Source organism: Chamaea fasciata, unplaced genomic scaffold (assembly GCF_029207755.1).
Source record: "Chamaea fasciata isolate MVZ Bird 193981 ecotype frontalis unplaced genomic scaffold, bChaFas1.0.hap1 SCAF_3, whole genome shotgun sequence".
Classification (NCBI taxonomy): domain Eukaryota; kingdom Metazoa; phylum Chordata; class Aves; order Passeriformes; family Sylviidae; genus Chamaea; species Chamaea fasciata.
This window is the reverse complement of record NW_027094088.1, coordinates 50,352,761-50,375,556: the sequence shown is the minus strand read 5'-3', so window position 1 is coordinate 50,375,556 and position 22,796 is coordinate 50,352,761. Positions and strand designations below refer to the sequence as shown.

General features: G+C 44.3%; 1 protein-coding gene across 1 annotated transcript; it reads right to left on the bottom strand.

Moving 5' to 3' along the window:
* Nucleotides 1–4,551: 4,551 nt before the first annotated feature.
* Nucleotides 4,552–21,457, bottom strand: TNFAIP3 (TNF alpha induced protein 3). The gene is made up of 9 exons (XM_066178954.1): nt 20,816–21,457; nt 17,338–17,650; nt 13,003–13,193; nt 12,615–12,762; nt 12,256–12,426; nt 11,327–11,507; nt 8,967–9,877; nt 6,905–7,137; nt 4,552–6,241 (listed from the first exon to the last, which is right to left on the bottom strand). Exons 2-9 carry the CDS (start codon nt 17,648–17,650, stop codon nt 5,960–5,962), a joined length of 2,430 nt encoding a protein of 809 aa, XP_066035051.1. The 5' UTR covers nt 20,816–21,457; the 3' UTR covers nt 4,552–5,959.
* Nucleotides 21,458–22,796: the final 1,339 nt, after the last annotated feature.

Sequence of the window (22,796 nt, the reverse complement as noted above, 5' to 3'; positions counted from 1 at the left end):
GGTTCTTTTAAAAAACTGTACTGGCTGGGAACTGGACTAACTCATGATGTGCATTTCTATGAGCTCACATGAATCCCTTGACATCGAGCCACGAACAGAGAACAAAACCTAATATCCCACTTCCCCGGTAATGCACCAGGGGAAATCTGAATTCCTGTCCAACACCATGTATGTGTACTAGGGCTTAACCTCCCCCCAACAAAAGAAAAAAAAAGTTGTGGGGAAAAAACCAGCCAAACCAGTAATAAAAAGCATCATTGCTCTCAGAGATCAGGGGTGGTGGCAGGGAGGAGAGTTTGTGTTCATAATATTCACTTTAGGGAGGCTGGAGGAGGGGGCAGTGTGGATAGCATGCTGTAGACTGTCTTTCAGTATTAGATAGAGGGAATTTTTTTGAAAATTAAGATTAGTACAAAAAGAAATCATCATAAAACTCCCAAGCAAAATTACCTTCTCTTATTTTAGATTTGTCTTTGACGGACAATAGGTTTGGGTTTTTTGTTGGTTTTTTTTTTTTTTTTTTTTAAGTATAGATATATGTACATATATAGAGAGGCTTTTTTCCAATTGACATTCATCTTGACAAACGGAGATGTAATCACATGGGGCTGACCAGGTTTCCTACAGCAGCTGTTTAGTGGGAAAGGGCTGCAAGAGCCCTTGGCAAGAGTGCTGGGCTGCCTGGGAGGCAGTGGGTGGACAGCCATGGCTCTGACCAGAGAGCAGTGGCAGGCAGCTGCTGGAAGCTGGGCAGACTCAGTGAGTTGGCTTGACCACAGCTTGAGAAGTTGGTAACATTTGTGTAGTTGCAGGACTGGGCTGTGTCCTACTGCATTGAACAGCTAGATGAATAACCCACCTGAGAGCTAGAGGCAGTCTTTTCCAAAATAACCACAGATGGTCAAGGAAAGGGAAGTTAATGAAACAGCAGCTCAATTAAACCCCTTGTCTTTCTTACTATTCAGGTAGAACAACCCTTCTGAACCAGGCAAGGGTTGATGCTAAGAGTATTTATCACTGATGTGAGAGAGAGGATCAGCACAGGAATGACTGAACAACTTTAGTTTAGTCCATTGAATCTGCTCCCAACATTGACAGGTTTGTGTGTTAGATGTGGGACCTGAGAAATGGAGCACTCCAATGTAATGTTAACTCCAGAATTTAATGGGTCTTTGCAGTTTAATACAGTCTGAAATTATAACTTTTTTGTGTGTTGTGGTTTTCTCTTTTGGTGATGTACGTATTACACTATAATCTCCTACTCAAGTACGCAGGATAAAATTATGCAGCCACTGCTCCCCTGTGGTTCTCACCTGAACAAACCACGCATTATATCACCATGATGAACTCACGTGCACAAAATTATGCTCAGCATGGTTTTTTGGGGGATTTATACCCAAAACGCATATTCAACATCTAAACACTAGGGAAGTCTCCATGAATCCTCTCAAATACTGCCTTCAGCCTCAAAAGTCCTTCATGATCTCTGTCAGTAAAATCTCCAGGTACTGAGGATACCTGTGGTGAGTCTGTATCCCAGTTCCCACACTGCAGAAGCCTTCCTGCTGCCAAAATCTCAGCAAGACTCTCAAAAAAGCATCAGCCTGGACACATGGACTGCCAGGTCTTGATTCTACCAGATATCCCTGCTTACTCACTGGCCTGCTAAACACAGCTAGAGATTAGCAGGATAAGTTTATAATTTTTGTTTGCTAGGTTGACTATCCTTTTGACATAGCTGCTCAAAAGTTCCTGCCATGCCTGCTCAGAAGAGGAGCTGAGTGTCTAATATCCCAGTTCCAGGTGGGAAAAACACCTCAGCGTATCCCAAGAGCTTTGGTCTCATTATGGGGGCCTATTTTTGTGTGTTTGTCCTAACCACTGAACTGCCCTTTCTCCCATGCCTATCACTGGCAGTGTAAAGGCCATAGCTGCCAGATGGGAGTGGTTTAACTGACTTCAGACACGTTTGAGGAATGGAGTGGTAGAGATTAGGACAGTCTGCAGCAAGTGCAGGGACATCAGGATGAAAGACGTCTGGCAAAATGGCTATCAGGTCAGTAGCTCAATGTTAGGTATTTCAATCTAACACAGTACATGCTGTTTCATGATCCCAAACTTGTTAAGTGGCCTAGTACTTCAGATCATGCCAAGGTACTTCAGACCTGCCAAGACTGCTCTTGCCAGTTAGAGCACTGAAATATCAAAAGATTAATCTATGTACTCTCTACACTGAAAATGTACTATGTGCTTTCTTCTTCTCTATATCATGATATCTGTGAATTGAGTAGTTATATCCCTGAGAAATCCAGAAACACAGATAATATTCTGATCATCTTATATTCATCTGAAGTATCTCTTCCCCAAATAAAATGAATGTGTAAGCCTGCACAGCCATCCCTTCCTGAGCTATATTATAAGGAATTCCAGTGTAATATAAGCAGTCATTAAGCCATTTGCTTCATATTGGGATTATTTACCTAGGAGAAAAAGGGGTTCAGGAGAGACCTTATCACGTTCTACAACTACATGAAAGGAGGTTGTATACCGGTGAGAGTTAGTCTCTTCTCCCCAGTAAAAGTGACAGGACAAGAGGAAATGGCCTCAAGTTGCACCAGGAGAGTTTTAGATTAGGTAACAAGAAAAATTCCCTCACTGAAATGATTATCTGGCATTGGAACAGCCTGCCCAGGAAAATGTTTGAGTCCTCATCCCTGGGAGCGTTCAAAAAAGGTGTGGATCTGGCACCTGGGGCCATGATTTAGTAGTATTAGGTTAACAGTGGGACTCAGTGATCTTAGCGATTTCTTCCAACCTTAACAATTCTATGATTCTCTACTAGTTTTGAATTTCTACTAAGAAAAAAAATCTCTGACTATCAAAGATATGTGCCTTAGAAAAGATCCTTCTTTTCTAAGTGAAGTGGTCACAAAAAGGGACACTCCAAACAAAAGTTCTCTCTTGCAGAACAGGAAGGAAAAATAGATGAACTTTAAGAGTTGTCTGGGCAAAGAGCAGAAAGCATCAAGAGGGTCAAAATCCCCTTGGGACATAAGGGAAATACCAGAGTATTTTTTTTAAAAAGGCCCCACTAACTTTAATGTTCCCACACAAGTAAATCACAAGAGACAGACTGGGCACTCATTTACATGGGAGCTTCAGAATGAGACCAGCCTCATGTGACACAAGGGTTATGAGTAATGGGCCCAGAAAACAGCAGAGAAAAATCAGTGGGATCTGGGGCATTCGATCTGAAATCCTTCCTCTCTGCAGAAGCTGTAATTAACAGCAAGTGGAGTAAATCAGCCTCCTGACACAGAGGGTGTCATGATGGAGGTTCTGTCTTTTCAGTAAGCAGGGGCTGGTGGCTGCTGAGTGGATGCCGTGAGCTGCCTCCATCTCCCGCTGCCTGGCTGCAGACTTCCCTCCCAATCTTTGCCTGCTCTTTCACCACTGAAGTGTCTGCCTGGTGCAAAGTTCAATGAATTGCAGGGACATGTGAGTTGCATGAGTTGTAAAGAAAGGGTAAGGTGGGTACTGGTCAGCAGAGTGAGATTTTGTAGAAGGGCAATATGCTGTAGAGATGGGGTTGGTAGGTCCAGCAGGCTCTGCTCTGGGGGGCATAGGCTGACTTCTAGGTTGTTTGCTCTGAAGGCAGAGGTAAGCCCTGTGAGTACAGAGGGAGCTGGGCTATAGATTAAAGATTTAACCAGGACAGACAGCAACTGAGCTGAGAGGTCAGCCTCTTAGAAAGTGTCCTCAACTGCACAGGGATGTTTGCAGCCTTGACTCATATTTTTCTTTCAGGTCACGAGCAACACCTAAAAGCCATGATAGTGTACAGTATTGCCTGTCTAGGCAGAGGTCTGAAACACCTGAGTGCCAGTACAGGAGTTACAGTGCAGAAATCCCCTGGCAGGAAGGCTTGGTTAGGCTGAGCTTGGGATGAGAACACCCCTTTCATGTAGTTTTTCAAACAGCAGTTGGCAAGTTGCTCTTCATGAGCTACTGAGCAACTCCGATGCCAAGGCTTCCCAGCTGTCCCTGGCAGAGGGAAGGTTGTAGGCCTGGTCTGTGCCTTTGGGGCTGCAAACACAGCTGTGTGGAGACTGGGATCACGTGCTGCCATCACCGCCTCCCAGGGTGGCACTCAAGCACCACTTGCTGGGAATTCTTGAAATAACGGATGGATTAACACAGAAAGCCAAGGCAAGTCAGTGTAGCTTAGGTTTTGCTGCAGTCTGCTCCTGCACCATCCACAGTGCTCCCACACTCATTCTTCTGGGGACTGAAAATACTCTAAATCCACAGGAGCCAAGTCCTTATGCCCAGGTCTTTCAACAGAACCAAGAGCCCTCCCTGAGAAAACACCCACTTACAGCAAGTTATCACCTCTTCAAAGCACTTGGCTACATCATCTGCACCAAAGAGCAGTCGGTAGCATGCTGAATGGTAGTACTGAACACTTGAAGGCTTCCTTCAAGGGGTGTTCCATCCTCAACTATGCTCTCTCTCAAAGATATAAAAACAACAAATTCAATCCTTCAATAATTTATTTCTTTATACCAGAGAAAGTGTTTCAATTATACATTTACGTATGTAACTTTCAACACTAGAGTAAATATATGTAAAAAAATCCTAGCTGTGCAAATTTCAAATTGCATTGTTTCAAATAATATAAATATTTTAATAAAACATACGTTCACATTAAGGTTCACAAAATATATAAAATTTAACAGAAATAAGTCACGAATTATTTATTTTTTTTTCTTTTTAGAAACTTTTTTCTTAGTAACCAGAAAAAATTCTAAACTTGAGAAGCAAGTTAGAAGAGGTATTGCTTCCAAAATCATAGCAGCAAAACAGATGCTGAAAACTTAAAAAGGTGTAAAAAGAGAAGAGAGAAGCAGGTAACAGGCACAGTGGTAAAGCTGAAGTTGCTAAAGAAAGTATTGCAGATTGAGAAGTGGATGCATAAACTCCAGGAGTAAAATCTCAACCCTGAAGAACTCTTGTTACTGAGCTCCCAGCTGTTTGCATGGTAACAGAATCACATAAAGGATGACAGAAAGTGTGACAAAAATGGGGAGGGAGGGTATGAAAAGCACAGACATACTCCTGGACAGCTGCAGTGCAAGAGAGACAAGAGTCAATCTCGTTTCAGAAGTGAAGACAAAGGGCTTTGGGGTTTTTCTTGTCTTTTGGAGGTAATTCCTTCCACACCAGTGGGGAATGGCAGTATGCATTTTCCCCATCACATGCATTTCTTCTGTAGCTTCTGTCTTTCCAGCTGTCTTGGGAAAGGATCTAAATGCTGGTTAGGTTAAGCATGTTAAAGGAGCAAACCAGTGCTGGTCCTGTTTGTGGCTGTGGTTTGTTGAGGGCCCTGCAAAAACAGAACTGCCTGCTGTTATCACCGTAAATGCCTGCGGGAGCTCCCGCCCTGGCGAGCTCTGTAAGAACAGCAAGGACACGGGCAAACCAAACCACATTTCTTCAGATGTCAACTGGAAGTTGCATCAGTCTGTCCTGGGTAATCCCATTCAGGAAAGACTTGCTCCTGGCTGATGTATGCAAACATAAAAAGGTCCTGCACCTCGACAGTAGACATGGCTCCTTGCCTGGGAGAGGGGAGGTATTGAGAAAGAGGCAGAACTGGGAAGTTCTTTGGATTCAAATGCTTCACACTTCCTCCAGGGAAGTCCAAGAATTAAATATGGAATTGTAGGAGCTTAGTCATGAACGAGAGCTCTGTGCAGAAGGCAATGTGACCTTCTTAGCAGTCCCTGTATGCAGTGTTTAGAGGAAGTAGAAATTTATTCCCATTCTTGGGAATAAACATGATCTGAGCAGAGAGCTTATGTTTCCCCCCACCCTCCCACTTCCAGGACTGTTAAGTGTTTTGGACGTAGCACCATTTCAGTGAAGGAAGTAGCCAGTATCGCTTTCTTGTTCCCCACTAGCCATAGATCTGTTTGAACTGGAAGCATTCATTGCAGTAGCCGTTGCACTTGGCATTGCCATAGTGATCACAGGCAGGGGCTCGGCAGCGTTGCTTGGGAGGCTCCTGTGCGACTGGCTCCGTGGCACTCCCCGATGGTGGCAGCTGAGCAAGGCGCCGGCACTCTGGGCACAGGTCATCATTTCTGCAGGCCAGGTTGTTTCTACACGAAGCCACAGCACACTGTCTCTTTTGGGAACTCAGTGCTGCTCGCTGCACATCTCTGTGCTGCCCTGTTCTCTTGAAAAATATTAGAACACATTGTCAGTCGTTGTGCTGGCAACACAAATGACTTTTCATTTCCTTTATATTCTGCTCGTGGTTTGTATAGGTAACCACTTGGGGATTGTTCAGAGGCACTTCTACAAAGTGCAATACTAAGAGCCAAGTTGAGCTTTACCAAAGAAAATCACAAATGCTATCATTTCTTGGGAAAAAATATTGGTCTTTTCATCTTTGGCAATCCCCAATTCCAAAAGGACCGAAACAAACCAAACTAAAAAAAGCCTTATCTGGAACAAAGGTTATCTGTGATGGACTCAATCAAAAATGCAACTTGAACCCCTTAACACAGTTGCACAGCTCTAAGGGTAAGAATGAAAATCCCTCCGCAATCAACAAAACAACCTAGCTGTTGGTCCAGTTGCTTCCACTGATATTGCTGGCAAAATCCCAGCTGAGGTAAAACTGAGCATGGCCATGACAACCCTAAACCAAGTGCTGCTTTCTACAAGTGCTCCTCAACTGCAGCAGAAAAAATGATGAAGTGCTCTGCACTTGTCTTTCCATGATAGTTAAGATGCAGTCATTTGGGGATTTTCTAGCATTGATCCCAAGTTGCTCCCACAAGAGAAAAACATGCAGCGCTAAATGAGAGGAAGATTTTGAGAAGTTCACACTTACTTCTGACTGTCTCACCAGCTGTTCTTCTGTCCTTCTGGCTTCCTGGAATCGCTGGTTCTGGGCTATAATGAAGCAGTTCTGGCAGTACCCCTCGAGCATTGAGCTGCCCAGGGTGCCACAGTCACGCCGCTGGCAGGACACAGTGTTACGGAAGCTGGCAGCGGAGCTCCCTGTCTGATTTGCTGCTGAAGACTTCCTCTGAGATCTCCTCTGGTGGCGTAGCAAAACACTGTCTGTAATGCAAAGCATGAACAGGAGCTCTTTCATGACCCAAAGCAGCTATAAAAACCTCCCCACTTTAAAAATTAAAATAAATTAAAAAGATCAACTAGCCTCAAACATGGGTTTCTGACAATCCTGAGACACCCGCACCCCTGCAGTTGGTACACCTTTCTTCATGTTACATAAGTAAGGGTGTCAATGCAGCCTGATTTTCATATAAGTTATTGAAACAGATAATTTGGGAAAAACTTGCCCTAAGTAGGAAACCCACAGAAGTGAAGACAAATTTCACCTTTGACTTCACTCTGACTGTCACCTGTGACCCCGCCTCCCTCATTTCAGTCACATCAGATAACTAAAGTACAGTGGTACAGTGCTTAAGGGAAAAAAGTGCATTGTACTTTTTGGTCTCATGAAACAATCTTATATATTCCACAATCAGAAGGAAAAAAAAATTCATTGTGAGAAATGCTGGAAAATAAGGTATTACAACTGGCACAGAAGTTCCCTAATCTGAACGCATGTGGAAAGATCACTGTTGTGAAAGATGTCTCTGCCAACAGCAGGGGGGTTGAATTAGATGATTTTCAAAGGTCCCTTCCAACCCAACCTATTCTATGTTTCTTTATTTGTATTGGCAAACTTATCAGCAATAAAACAGTCTGAAGAGATAAGTAATAATTCTCTCACATATGCCTTTCAGGCTCTATACCTAAGGGCTCTTTACCTGTGAAACAGGGCAGTAGCATGAAAGATGAAGATTTCATGCTGTGATTTATTCACAGACTATTGCCTGTGAATTTTGAAAGTCAGTCTTTGAACACGCATGCATGCACACACAGGGTATTACTAAGGAAGATTTCAAGGCAGAGTATAACAACACACTCCTAAGTTACTCCAAAATACAAGCTAATTATCTACAGTCATTTTCTACTTGCTCTGCTTGTCAAGGCAACTACAGCAGTTACTCCAGAGTATTATATGTTACATCCAGAACAGACAGAGATCTGCAGATTCTTTGAGGCTTTTTAAACACCTTACTAACATAAATGATTTTCAGTACCTTCCATACATTTACAGCATTTCCCTCATTGATCTCTACAACTTGTCAAGCTGTGAAGAAAATTCATACCAAACCATGACTGCAGTAGATGATGGGGAGGCATCAAAAGCCATCCCCTACTGAGTTGATTTTGCTTCCATCAAAGCTGAAAGGAAGTTTTACAAGCGATTTCGCAGATTTCTCACACTGCTGCCAAGTGGCCCTTTATGGTATACTGTTTTTTTCTGGGGTAAAGTTAATTTTCTTCACAGTGGCTGGTATGGGGCTGTGTTTTGGATCTGTGCTGAGCACAAGGTTGATAATATTGAGATGTTTTTGTTATTGCTGAGCAGGGCTTACACAGAGCCAAGGCCTGTTTTGCTTTTCACACTGCCCTGCTGTGTAGGGAGGGTGCAGGGAGGTTGGGAGAAGACACAGCCTGAACACCTGCTTGCCCATGGCAAGCAATGAATTAATTCTTTGTTTTGCTTTGATTGTGTACACAGTTTTTGCTTCTCCTATTAAACTCTCTTTATCCCAGCCCATGAGTTCTCCAGCTTTTACGCTTCTGATTCTCTATCTGAGCCTGCTGGTGTGAGAGTGAGCGAGCCGGCTGTGTGAGACTTGGCTGCTGGCTGGGGTTAAACCACCACAATGGGACAGTAACAGACAGAAAATCACCTTCTCTTCACACATTAACCCCCACCCTTTTATCAACCAGTACACACAGAACTTCACAGTTCAAGGAGGCTGATCTGCAGCCAAAGGGTGTCAAAGCCTCACTCCATTTCCACTTACCATGGTTTTCCCTGTACTCAAAGAAACACAGCGTGCAAAAGCCTTCATTTTGTGGTGTCCCAAAAAACTTGCAACCAGGTTTCCTACAGAGGCTGCCTCCCCTGTTCTCCTCGGGAGGCAGTGCTGGTGGTGGGGGCTCCTTGCGATGGCTATTGGGAGCCTGTTGGCAGGAGTGCTGGTGGAGGATCTGTGAGATCTGGGATGGGTCAGATGTTGATCTCTGGTGGCAGGTGGGCAGGAAAGCGGGACTGCCATTTGGGGACTGCTCTGTAGACCTTTTGAAGCAAGTGCTGCATATACCATTGAAGGTCCTCTTGGCCTTTTGACGGCACATTTTGCATGTGGCATAGTCTAAGTGTCTCTGGTCATCCAAGTTGTTGAAGGGACTGAGCTGCCTGGAGTTGTAGCAGCGTTCGCACAGCCCATTGTGCTGCACGTTCAATGTGAAGGGGCAGTCTGGGGTCCTGCACTTCATGGCTGTGGTTTCACTGTACAGGAAAAGGCTTGGAGCAGTCGGAGGTGCAGAGCGAGGCTCTGTTACAGGCCCTTCAGATGTCCATCCCCCAGGTTCACAAATATCCCCACGGGAGGAGCCTGACCCAGGTGCCTTCAGCTTCTCAGGTGTTGCTTTGAAAGTCTGCTTTCTTCCTTTGTTTCCTTGGGACTTCTGCTCAAAGCATTCATGGCAGTAGGGCTGGGTGTTCACAGACATGTAGAAAGGGCAATTCGGCGTTTCACATTTCATCTGTAAGAGGGAGAGCTGGGAAAGTGACAGTTCCGGTCTGTTCCTGGAACATGTCTCTCTTCTAGCAGGTTCAGCATTCTCCTGCCACTTCTTGTATTCATGCTGCACTAGTTGAAAGTAATCCTCCACAAGGTTTATTTCTTTGGGTAGGTTGCCTTCATCTAACCTGACAGCCAAAAAAAGGAAGATTGCATCAGCTGTTGAAAAGAGCAGATGGTGGGTGTGGAAGCAAATACAAGCAATGTGGGAAGGGAAATGTAGATTTAATGCACATCTTTATTACTCAGACAGAAGATCTGGAATGTTACACTGTTGCTGTAAATGGAAATAATTTTAAAAGCAGGTGTTCAGTGACGGAGACTTCCACATCTGAAATAAATGCCCTGACACAATGCTAAACAGAAGTCCTCTTAAAAGGCTTTGCTAGGTGAGAGTTTTCTGTCTAAGAGGTGTTTGCACAAAGAATATGGGTAATCTCTCAGTAGCAGGAAGTCCCCCAAATGGCGAATTTCTCTGAGGACCAGTGCTCAATTGAGCATAGGTTAGAGTAGAAGACCCCCTTCTTCACCAACCCACACTAAGAACAAGCCCTTCCTACAGTGTGCTCAGCATATCACAAAATCTGCTCCTGGTTCTGCCCTGTTGGGTCTGTATCCACCAGCAGAATTCCTCTAACAAACTGTGGGGCTTCAGTGTGAGGCATGCAATGCTAGCATCCATCACACCATCCTTACTCTGCCTCCAGCTGCAGGGAAAACCCTACACTGGAGCTTCACCATGACACAGTTGGTAGGATGAGGCAAGAACATTTCTGGCAATACTCCAGAAAACATCTAGGCAGAGCAACTAGGAAGCTCAAGTGCTGCCTTTTACATGTGGATATATCCTTTGGGTAGAAGGACTTCAATTTTCAAGGCCCCTACACCAGAACCAGCCAACAGCATAAAGATTTCTTTCCGTGTGGTAGTGGAAGCAAATATGGGGAGTTACTCCCCTCTGTCAGTTCTAAGGGGACTGGTTGGGCATCACTGCCAGTGTCCACTGAATATGAGAAGCTGATGGATGTTGCCAGCTGCTCTCTGCATGTTACTGATGCTCAGCCATCAGTGGGACAAGCAGAGACGCTGGTTCCTCCACTGGCCACAGCTTCCTGCCTACTGCCACACGGAACAGCCCAGGGTGTTGAGGCATCTGTGCTCAGAACATACTGCCAACTACTTTCCCCAGGGCAGCCAAAATTACACCAACTGCCCATTGTGCAATGTGCCCTTACATAAAGCACAAGAGCTTGGGCTAACTAGTTCCTGCATTTAACTACTTTTCAGCCAACCTCCTATGTAATCCACAAATCAGTGAAACTGATCAAATGGATTTCTTCTTCTAAAATGCTAATTTCAGTTTGCTAAGTCTGAACACAATTTTGCCCTTAAATTCGAGAGTGGCCTCAGCTCATACTACTTCAAAACATTTCAACAGTAATGCCAAAATATTCGTATTTCAGGTAGTAACCACACTGGCCACCTAGGAAGGAAAGACAAAAAGAATGCACTGGGCTGCCCAGCTTGACCCACCTCTGTAAACAAGAAAACTCTGAGGAAAAAGGAATGACACTCACTTTGCAGCATTAATTAGATGAGTTGTACCATGATCCCAGCCTTGCACTGGAATTTCTATCACTAACAAGTACTCTTTTAGCAGCTGCTCTTTCTCCCTCTCTTCTGCATCTGTCAGAAAGTGCACATTCAAATCTTCAAATCTGCCTTGTTCACTGGTGACCAGAGGGACAGCCCGGATTTCTGTGGAGAAACAAGATGGATTAACACACACACACACACATATATATATATATGTGTATTCACACACACATAAAGAGCCAGTTAGGAATAACCATGAAATGCAACACATGGAGGTATCACCACCAAATTTTTGAGAGAGAAGAGAACAGCTGCGCAGAGCAATCAGTTTCTATGTGGTACCACTGGGGGAGGTTGCAGACACAGCTATATCACAAACTTAGCCCCATCCCACAGTAGTTTTAATGTCCTCATAGCAACTATCTTCTCCATGGGAACAGGGCTGTAGATCTTTGTTTGTTATGCCTTTTGGTGGGATGATGCTGTAACCTGAACCTAGAGAACTGCTGTCCACTCAGAAGAGACGCATTCAAAATAGTAAAGCATATATTTCATTATTCCTGCCAGGCAGTGATACCCTGCTGTGAGACTGCATTCTTCAAAGCTTCTTCACTTATGATACGGAATAGAGGCCAGAACACAATAAAGCAGAGGGTACCCTTTGACCAATTCCAGCCTCCAAGCAGGTAAGTTGCTCTCTACTTTCAAGCAGTATCTTGAAGGTAACCTTTAGTTTCTACTCAGATTCACAGACAAAGCTCTTTCTGCTCACATTTTAAGAATATATTTCAAATGAATCTTATTTAACTTTAAAAATGCAAATCTAAACCAAATCATATTTCAACTACTTTATTAGCACAGTGGTGTTGAAGAAGGAACATAAATACCAAACGAGGTACTTGAAAAATACCTGGCCCGCTGTCCTTCAGAGTCACCAGTGGTGTAAAATGCATGTTGTCATAGCCAAGCACAATTGGGTATCTGTAGCATTCTTCAGCTGGCCACAGGAGAGGCAAGTAAACACCACCAACATTCAGAGGAGCAAAACTGGAGCCTGACTCTAAACTTCTAACCACTTTATCTGCATAAAAAAGAAAAAGAAAACACAAATAAGTATGTGCTATAGGCAAGAGAAAACAAAGGGGTTTTAGATTAATTGCTGAAAACACAGTGTTCTGAAATGCATCCATCTGAAAACAACAGCTGTTGACTAAGGTTACTAACACAGCACAAGAGGAACACAGTGAGATGACTGGCCAGGAAACTCACCTGCAAGGACAATGACTGGCCTTCTGAGGATGTTAGCAAGGATGAAGATGTGGATTTCTTCCAGTGCATTATAGGGAAGCCTGTTTCGAGCCCCAGATATTTCTGGGGAGGTCATTTCAATGAGGTATTCCCACTCCTCCTCCCAGTTCTGAGGAAAGAAACAGCTGTCACCAATGGTTCAAAGACATGGAGGTCAGGAACCAGCTGCAGCACAGCAGTGTTCAAATAATCATTATTTATATCATTATATATATCATTATTCCAAAGGAGGAAATGGGAACTGCTCTCCATTAATGACAGAATCCATGAAGCCACAAAGCAAACAGAATCAGCAAGGCAAAACTGGTAAGCACTCAGAAAACAGCACCATTCCCTCAGGCTGCCTTACCCGGGTGTCATAATGGAGTCCCGTTTCTACAAACTCCTGGGATTTAACAGCCTCCCGCTGCCAGCGGAGCTTGAAGTTCTGTGTGTCAATCTCCTTGAGAGCACTAAACAATGTTTTTCTTAAGACAAGGTCGATATCTTCAATACCCCACATGTACTGTGATGCAGCATGCATAAGACAATTTCCATCACCTGCAAAAAAAAGAAAGAGTGCATTATTTTCAAATGGCTACTTAAATAAAACGCCACAAGCCTGTTGGAAGTAGAATCACACTCCACATATACATAATCCCGGTGCACTTCTCTCTAAGCCTCAGACAGAAGGGTTGTAAAGGAGACCAGAGTTATGATCTCTGTTCAGAGACAGAAAGAAAAAACTTCCCTCCCTACTGGTTTTTTCTCTGTACCAGTCCAAGTTAAGCTGTCATCCAGCAATGGCCCTTACCTATCTTACTTAACTTTGACTGATGTCAAATTTTGAACCAAATTTTGGGGTCAACTACAACTGCCAAACACAGCTGAAATAGCTTTTTAAACACAACAAAATAATATTAAAATTACAAAAAAAGATGTAAATCTCCCTTATTGGTGTTTACACAAATATACACCCAATGGCATGAGGTTGAGGTAATGGAAACTATTAAGAAAATATTATAGTAACATCAAGCCTCACATCCCCTGATGAGCTCTGCTTGGCACTTCGCTGTGCTTGACGGAGGAATTGTAATAAAAAGGGAGACAGAAAGGGAATGGCAGGTGATTTATGTAAAGCAATCATAGAAACACCTCTGGCCTTCCTCTCAGAAATGATAGCGTGTTGGGTTGTTACATATATTATTTAGAGGGCTGTTTTTTAAAACACAAAATTAAAACTCAGTAAATGAAAAACAGTGAATTGATTTTCATTTACACAATCTCCCTGCATTGTAAAATTCCTCTTTACAGGTAAGAAGGATTGTGGTATTCTGTAGTTTCAGAGGGGAAACTCAGAAGATAACTAACTTAATTAAAAGGTGTGACAAGAAATACAGCTATGTCTGGGTTTCAAATTCTATCTCTACCCATCTTCTTCAAAAGGGAATGTCTTCCCTGTAAGGGAGACATCAAGAATCACTACTGTCATGCCCTCAGATGCAAAACTAGGTCTGATGTTTACCACAGTGGTAAACAGATTCACCTAATGCTAAGAAACCACAGCAATTTTCTTGGAATAGAAGACATAAACCCTGGTAAAGCTACTAGATTTTTCCCATGTGAAAAAAACCCAAACAAACCCACCCAAAGAACTCCCACAAAGAATTAAACCCAGCTTGCCACACACATTATGAGTTCAATTTCACCATTTGTGAACGCTTTTGCTACTTTGTGAAATTGCAGAGAAAAGCCTACAACAGACTCCAGTGCCTGAATAAGATATCTACAATCTACTCAATGCTTCATAAATTGTTATGGGATTGGTGCATATCAGGTTCCTGCAACTGCCTTCTATTTTCTGAATGCTGTCTTGCAAAGCTTACTTCAGTTTTGCAGGCTGCTTAATTGAGCTTAAAAATCAGGGAACAACCAAGAAGACAGAAAAACTGACTGGGTTTCCTTCTGACCAAGAAAGATGACATATTAATCCCATTAAAATTTTCCCTTTGCAAAATCTAGAGCAAAGATAAGATTTAATTTTTTCTCTCTGAGAGCTCACTTTCGGTTCTTTATTTAGAAGCACTGCCCAAAATTCCTTACACAGCATTTGGAATTCCCCCACACCGTTTGACTAGCAATTGAGCAACAGTTGTACTTTTTGTTCTGCGGGTGCAGCGTGGCCTCCCTCGGACTTTCCCAGGGGGTGTGGCTGGGTGAGCTGGAATGAATGCCAATTCATTATACAAGTGAAATCTCTACAGCCAATAGATAATGGAATTTTTAAATTAAAATAAAAAAAAAAAGAAAAAACCCAAACAGTTTCGATTTTTGTACCTCCTACCACTTTCCTTCTATCATCCATTCAGATGTCTGTAAAGGAATATGTGGTGATTCAAAACAGCTTTTTTAATTAAGAAAACCCCATCACTGCACAGATTCACAAATATATTAGGTACAATATAGATCAAAAAATCCTGTAGGAGATACTTTCTCTGTTTTCAACAACTACAGCCTTAATCAGAAAAAAACCCAGAATTTTCTGAAGAAAGCCCAATGTTGACTGAGAAAACTAACATATTCCTCCCACATCTATTGGTTAAGCAGCTGAATGTTTAAAAAATATTTTTCATACCACATGGGAGAAAAAAAAAAAAGTTGTTTTCTGGGATAATACAGGGCTTCTCCAGGCTTCTGCACTTCTTTCGGAGATCCTCTCCTACAGTCCAATCTACTTTCTCCTGCAAAGGTCTTTCAATGCAACGACTTTGCATAACCCACAGGTTTCCAAAGCCACTCCTACTCATGCACTTAATGACCCTGAAGCACTGAACTGAAGCCAAGCTCTTTGTGTGCTCAATGTATGGGGAGACCACAAACCTTGCTTTGCCTTCCCTCAGCCAGCCCTAGTATTTCAGCATCTCATATATACTGGTATGCCTGCTCATGGGTGGGATCCAAGTCCACACTACTCCCACGTGTAACACTGGCCGATGGTCATGAGACAAAGACGGAGGTTGCTCAGTGTCGCTGAATGTAATGTGGTCACCATCAAGGGTCTGTCCAGGCAGCATTAACCCATGCAGGATTTGTATTGACTGGGGATGGGGGATCCTAAAATGGTTACTCTTTGCCCTGGGCAAAAATTGTACACATTGTCCATTTTCCTAGAAAATCTGTTTGAGTGAAATTTTTAAGATGCAACACTTGGAGTGATGTTACCTTGCCAGTACCTGCAAAGCACTGCCTGCCCCAGCTGCACCACTGGTCCTTCCAAAGCTCAAGATTCCATGACTTCTGTGCACATCCCTAACTGCAGTCATAAGAATTTCACACCAATGCAGAGGCAGCCCAAAAAGCCCACCAGAAAGTCAGCACCTCTACAACAGTTACAGATATGCACATCAGCATCAGGCTTTGGGTTGGGCAGTGACATCTACTCAGTGGGACTCTTTTTATGGCTTCTGTACAACACAGCTGTGTACAGTCATACTGAGAAATATGGCAGAACTTGGAAAAATGTGGACTAGGAAGATAAGGGCAATGTGTATACAAACAGATATGAAAAGAAGTGAACACAGAACACAACATGGACTTTAAGAATGCTGCAGGTCCACCACACCCAGTGTTTGTATAACTGCTGTGATCTGCTCCTTGAGCAAAGAGCTATGTATTTTTCATCTTTTTGATGTCCTCACTGTCTCAGTCTATTCCTCCTGGTTAGGGGCAACCTGTGCTGTAAGGAATCCTGAGTCCAAGTTTGCAGCTGCGTGACTGTAAGTCATAGCCATTACTGAATCTTTCCTCCACTGAATGTGAAATGCCCAGTGACTCTTACAGTCATGTGCCAAGGTTTCCTGCTCAAGACTGTAGACAAACATAACCTGTTCAGGAAATCTTGGCACTAATGCTGTGCCTTTTCGTTTTTAGCACTTGATGCAATACACACACAGAGTAACCCAAAAGCCAAGTCCTGAAACCAGCACTGACTGCTGAAAGAAAAGTGCACTGCAAAATTTGTGTTGCACAAAGATGGGTGTCAGCCACACACATGGGAGTCACCAGTGAGTCCTGAGGAAAGGAAAGAGCTGAGGATGAGGGAGCAGCTCCAGTGCGGGGCGCTGACCCCAGGGACAGCAATGTCAGGTTCCTGGGAGGCTCTATGTTCTGAGTGCTATTGCCGTTACTATTGTTAAAGCTGGATCAGCAAGCAAGCAAGCATTGCCTGACAGATACAACAGCAGGACTTACTGGGGAGATATTAGCTTCTGCTAAATATATGTGGGAATGCATCCCTGGTCACTCAAAGCATCTGAAGGCTCCTCTTGCCTGGCATTAAAGGATGTTTGGCACTTCCGATGAGGCAGCCCACATGTAGCAGTCAGATTCATGGGAAGGCAATGGGTTCCAAATCAAGTTTCCCTCCCTTGTTCTTGACTCTGAAATGCCACAGGTTACTGACATGATGAAACTATGAAATTTCCACAATATTCACCTACTGTGGTATGGGCAAGGGTCTGCTACAGCCTCAGGACAGTACATCACGTGGAACGAATTTTAATTTTCAAAACTAAGATTAAAAGGCATCACATTTTAAAAGCCATGTGCTTCTGTTTCAGTAATGTGAACTCAGATGCTATTAATAAAGATGCTACATTTGTATCACCTGTTTCACTGTGAGTGCAAAGACCTGCACATAACTTACCATTAGTCTTCAAGGGAACAAGTCTCCGAACTTCCCTGCACCAGTTGAGCTTCCTCTGGCGCTCCAGTGAAGTCTGGGTAGCCTGGTCAGTCAGGGACTTCTGAAGCGTTTCCCGAAACTGAGGACAAAACTGGCACATTCTGAACATTTCTATGGTGTATCTGTGCATAGTCCTGAAGTGATGAATTATTCCACTTGGAGGTTTGACTAGATCCTCAGGTGTCCTCTCTCTGATCTTCATAGCCTTCAGCATATTGCTCTGATACAAAGCTTGAGGAAGGATGTGTTGGCCAGCCATGTTTCTGGACGACATCTGAAATGAAAAACAATCCTTTTACTGGCATGTTAGTGTCCTACCACAGTGCTATCACTTGTGCAGAGATTGAGAAGGCACTTTCAGGTTGGAACTCTGGATGAAGTTTTGCCTAAAACAAGCACAGAGTGAATGCAGTCTAAATGAGCCTTCCATAAATAATGTTTTTTAAAGCTCATATTCACTAACTTTTCTGCATTACTCAGATACAGACACTGGTCAGCTTATCCCACTCAATTGCTGATAAAATTTACTGTGATATTAAAGAGGATTTTTATATAACTAAGGAAACTGTATCATCATTCAAAGAAAAGCATTTAAATCAAAATAAGGATAAAAGACGGCAAAATCAAGGGAAGGGAAAATTCTCCTGGAAACTTAACTAAATTATAATTGCACAGTGTAATCCCATATGGACTTGCTGAATATTAGCACATTTCAAACTCTTGTTTTGATAACATGCCAAAAAACCCACCAAAATAACCAGTTAATGACCATTTTAGATTTCCACAGTCCATACATTCTGAGCAGTGATGGTCAGTAGAGAATAGAAAGAGCCCAAAGAATTGCAAGCTGTGCTAGTATCAGTCCCATACTTACAGTGGCCAGATATGGGAGATGAGGAATTTGTCACTCAAGGACAGACTAAGGTTACTTTTCTTGAGGCTCTTTGTATTTTGTGAGTGGTAGAGCTGTGGCTCAGATGTGCTTGTGCCGTGTGTGGGGGTGCAGACTGCAGTGCCACTATTACTCAGTGGTAAGTCAACAGAGCTGAAAAAGCATTTCCATTCGGCTCAAAACCCCCAATATATTTCCAAAGTAGGACATGTAATGTTTACTGCTCTGCATCCCTTTCTTCAGTAACTCTGGCCTCTTGGGGTACAGCAGGGGAAAAACAAAACAAACAAAAAAAACCAACCCAAAAGAAACTGCTACTCTCTATGAAATACCTATTCAGAGGACACTAGCTTTGTGGCTAGTTAGAGCCAAATGTAGGGACCACATCCCTCAAAAGCCTTGTGCACTGCAGTAGGAACAACAACAATAACCTGTTTTTACAGGGAGAGACTCTCCATGCTGTCCACAAACATTCTTGCTTTGTTTAAAAACAAAGAAAAATTTGTACCAAGACAAATAAAAGTACGCATGCCTAAACTGTTTAGAGTACAACTAGTCACATTAGGAGAACCCACCATTGTGATTATGAATCAAGGGACCAGATTCAAGCCGTATATGTGTATCAATCTCTGGGCATCAAGTACAGGGAAACAAGAAGCAACTAAAAATTGTTTATGCAACTCTTAGGAAGTTTTCTCATGGAGGTGGGAGTTAGGAGGCACAGAGAGAAGAAGAACAATTACAGTCCGGCAGACTGACCAGGAAGGCATTCCCAGGTCTATGGAGGCAGAAGACCTCTCTTGCACAGAAGGGTTTCAGCACCTCTTTCCCCACAGGGAAACAGTTGCTCTCTCCTCTTTGCCCAGACACTTCCATTGGCAACATCCACCTCCAAATGCCCAGACAAAGCTTTCGAAAAGACCCTCTCAGGGTGAGAGGGGACCTCAAACTCCAGGCGCCAAGAGCTGACCTCTATAATCTCTCTGAGAACTAGCTGATGGCGAGATACAGTGGACATCCCGACAAGCCCTAAATAGAGGCAGATAACACAGGCGATGCCACAAAGTCCTACTTTAGGGTGATGTCATTTGCACACCCTAAGAGCACCTGGGACTGTGCGCAGAGCTGTCACATCTTGCAACATATGGAAAAGCTTTCCTTTAGGTAATAAAGATGACGTATTCTTATCATTCCCTCACCAGCACACAGCCTTTAAATCTTCTCATCCACTCTCCTCCCCAATATAGTTTTACACATGCTATTTATGCAGTCCTGTATTTAAATGTATGAATGATTCTAAAAAGGAAATATAAAACCCCCTTACTAATCTGTATGATAACCACAGCTCTACTTTGCTTTGAGATGACCAAAATACTGAATTTCTTACTTATGTTAGTAGAAACATTGAGTCAATGGGATTTTTTTTTACACGAATAAAGACTGATCACATGACTAAGCACTACCGGCATGGACCCTTGAAATGGTTATTTCCAGCTTTAAGCAACAAAAAGTACTGAGTTTACAGAAGCACTCACTGAAACTAACTTATTCGACACTATGTTCTACCGGCATTTTTTCCCCTCTACACGTGGAAATTACTGCCTGTGCTATTTATTTAGTCATAAATGTCAATCAAGGCAAAAGTCAAGCAACCCTTATTTTCAAAATCGATGTGATGAAACAAACAGAACTCAAAGGCCATCTAAACTGGAGATTTAAAAATAGAAAACTGAGCTACAGTTATATTAGTTTATAGTGCTTTGTGTGCTATGCTACTTAAACGTTCTGACAAGTATTGACTAGGAATTCCCCAAAAGGAACAGCTGTAAACAATAATTAGAGACCGTATCCTTTCCAAACGTGTAATGCTGAGGATGCTGGGCTCGGTAAAGCTGAATACTGTTCTGAGATCTGCCAGTGGTTTCATAAAGTCGTTTTCATTTTCTGTCCTCTATCTGGAAAACGGCAATGAATTAACTTTTCCATATCGTGCTAAAACTTCTAAAACAAACACGCTTAATACCTTTTAAGCCGCCATAGATTTTTCTGCCTGGGTCTTTGCTCGGTACAAACCAAAACACAGTACTATTCTTCACTAAATCAGAAGATGAGGACCGAGGATCTTTTAAATCCCACAGGACTAGTTTACACAGAGTGAGTGTTCCGCGTTCTTAGTTCCCTGACCGACTACTCCGCTGGAGGCTGGGCATGCAAGGTGGAAAGGACACAATACGGGCCGCCAGCTTCCCAGGAAAATGAGCTCGAAGCTCCAGGGCGGATTTCCCCGCGGCACTCGCAGTAAGGCCGGCCGCGCCGTGCCCGCTCTGCAGCCGCAGCACCCGCGGAACCCCGCGGGACCGGGCCGGGCCGGGCCGGCAGCAGCGGGCACAGCGTCACGGCCCGGCCGGGAGGCAGCACACGGGGTGCGGCCGGGAGCCGGCACACGGGGTACGGCCGAGCCCCGCCGCCAGACCCGCCTGGTCTCCGAGGCGCCCTCCTGCTGAAGTGCTCCGGGCCCCGCCGTGCCCTGCCCAGAGCGGCGCTCACCTGTCCGCGGCGGGCTCCTCCTCCGGCCGATCCTGCCGCCACTCCTGCTCAGCAGCGAGGCTGAGGCGATGGGACACAGTCGCACCCGGGATCCATCAACCCCCACCGCGCCAGGGCTCTTTCCTTCCCTTCTCTCCACCCTCTCCCCGCCGGAGCTCCTGCTGCTGCTGCTGCCGCCGCTGCGGAATGAAGGGCTGAGCCCAGCTTCTTGTTTTTTTTCCCTTTCTGTTTAAGCGCCCGGGTGAAAAAAAAAAAAAAAAAAAAAAAAAAGGAGATTGAAAACACAACACAAAAAAACCCCCACCGGGGATTTCCACCGGCAGAGCGCAAGGGACTTTCCGGCCTATGACAACCGCTGCGGCCGCCACCACCGCCGCCAGGGGGCGCCGCCATCGGGCAGTCCCGCCGCCTCCCCGCCCGCCGTGACTCAGCCATGGGATTTTCGGGAGCCGGGATGTCATCTCTTCCTTCCTTATTCCTTTCCCCCCGGGCAGGGGGTTGCCCATCCCGCCCCGCAGGCTTCGCTCCGCTCACGGGCCGGCGCGGTAGCGCGTCGCTGGGTCCGGAAGAGCTCCGTGCCCCTGCGCAGGCGGCGGGTCGGCCGCGCCCCGCAGGCTCTGAAGGGCGGCTGCGAGAGGCGGCTGCCCCGGAGCCCTCCCCGAGCCTTCCCCGTGTCCGCAAGCGCCTGCCCTCGCACACAGGGCTCGGGCGTAGATGCCCGCATCCCTGCCCCAGCATCCCAGCAGGACATTAAGGGGGGGCGTCCCATGTAAAGTATTGCTCTTCCAGATGGTTTTCAGACCCAAGCAAGTATTTATTTTTTTTTTCGTTTAGCTTGGATGTGCTCCACAGTTTTCGCTGTGTATTGTAAGTAACCACAAGTGCCTTCATTTCTTCAGTTAGAGGTTAGGCTGATATATGACCCCATAATCCCAATAATCTGGCATTTTTGGCAGATGTTAAATGCACTCTAATCCAGCCCTGCTCGAGGTCAGACTGTTGCAGGTAAAGGGCAAAACCTTGGGCTAAAACTATCAAGTCAGGGAGATATTAGTGTCTGAATATGTTTGTAAACTCCTGACTGCAACTAGCACTTCGTAGGAATCGTTAAATTTAATTATTGTAAACAATTAATGCACGTCTTTATACAATGTGCTAATATCTGTGCAGTGAAATAACTTAGTGTATAAAACCCCAATATTTAAGGCCTGTCAATATGATTTATGGATGGGATTTATGCTGGAAAAGGGGCTGTTTGCTCAACAGCTTTACAATCCGAAGGCACTCAGAAATGAAGTGCAGTGCAACAAAGTTTCTTGCAGTATGAAAAGATTTCATCTTCCTAGACCACGAGCTCCTGCCTGTTCCTGGGTATCCAGTCCTCCCACTGGCAGGATGAGAAGCCAGAGTTTCTGCACACCTTGAAATCAGGTCTTAAATATTGACTCCTTCAGAGAACAGGTGGATTTTGGAAGAGCTCAGCTTTGAGCTCCTTCACCTCACCTCCACTAGCAGCAGCTGGCTCAGATCATGTGCTTGTGTCACACAGCAGGGTTATGTGGTAACATGATCTTTCCCAGGGTTTACAGGCCTGTGCTGGCTCTGCACAGCAGGCTAGCTTTCTCTTCTGCCTTTGTTCAAAAAGTAGTCAGTGTATGGCTGGAAAAATAATAATCCCTTCCCCTTTCTTTCCCTCCTCTCCTTGAAGAGCTTTCTTATAAAGATTCTTTTTTTCCCCTTCTTTTTGTCCCCCTAGTCTCTCTGCTGCCTTGGAAAATATAGTTGGGTAGGAAGGCACCACATTTAATGATTGGTAGCCTGAAGGGTGGCTAAAATCCAAGGGACTGGATGCCTGAGGGAACTGGGCCTGAGTGATTGCTTGCATAACTAGGGCAGCATCTGTGCTTTGATTTACACAGTATATGTTTCTGTCAGCATCCTGCCGTTCCCTTCTCCTGGACTTTTCCCCCCGTCCTCTCAT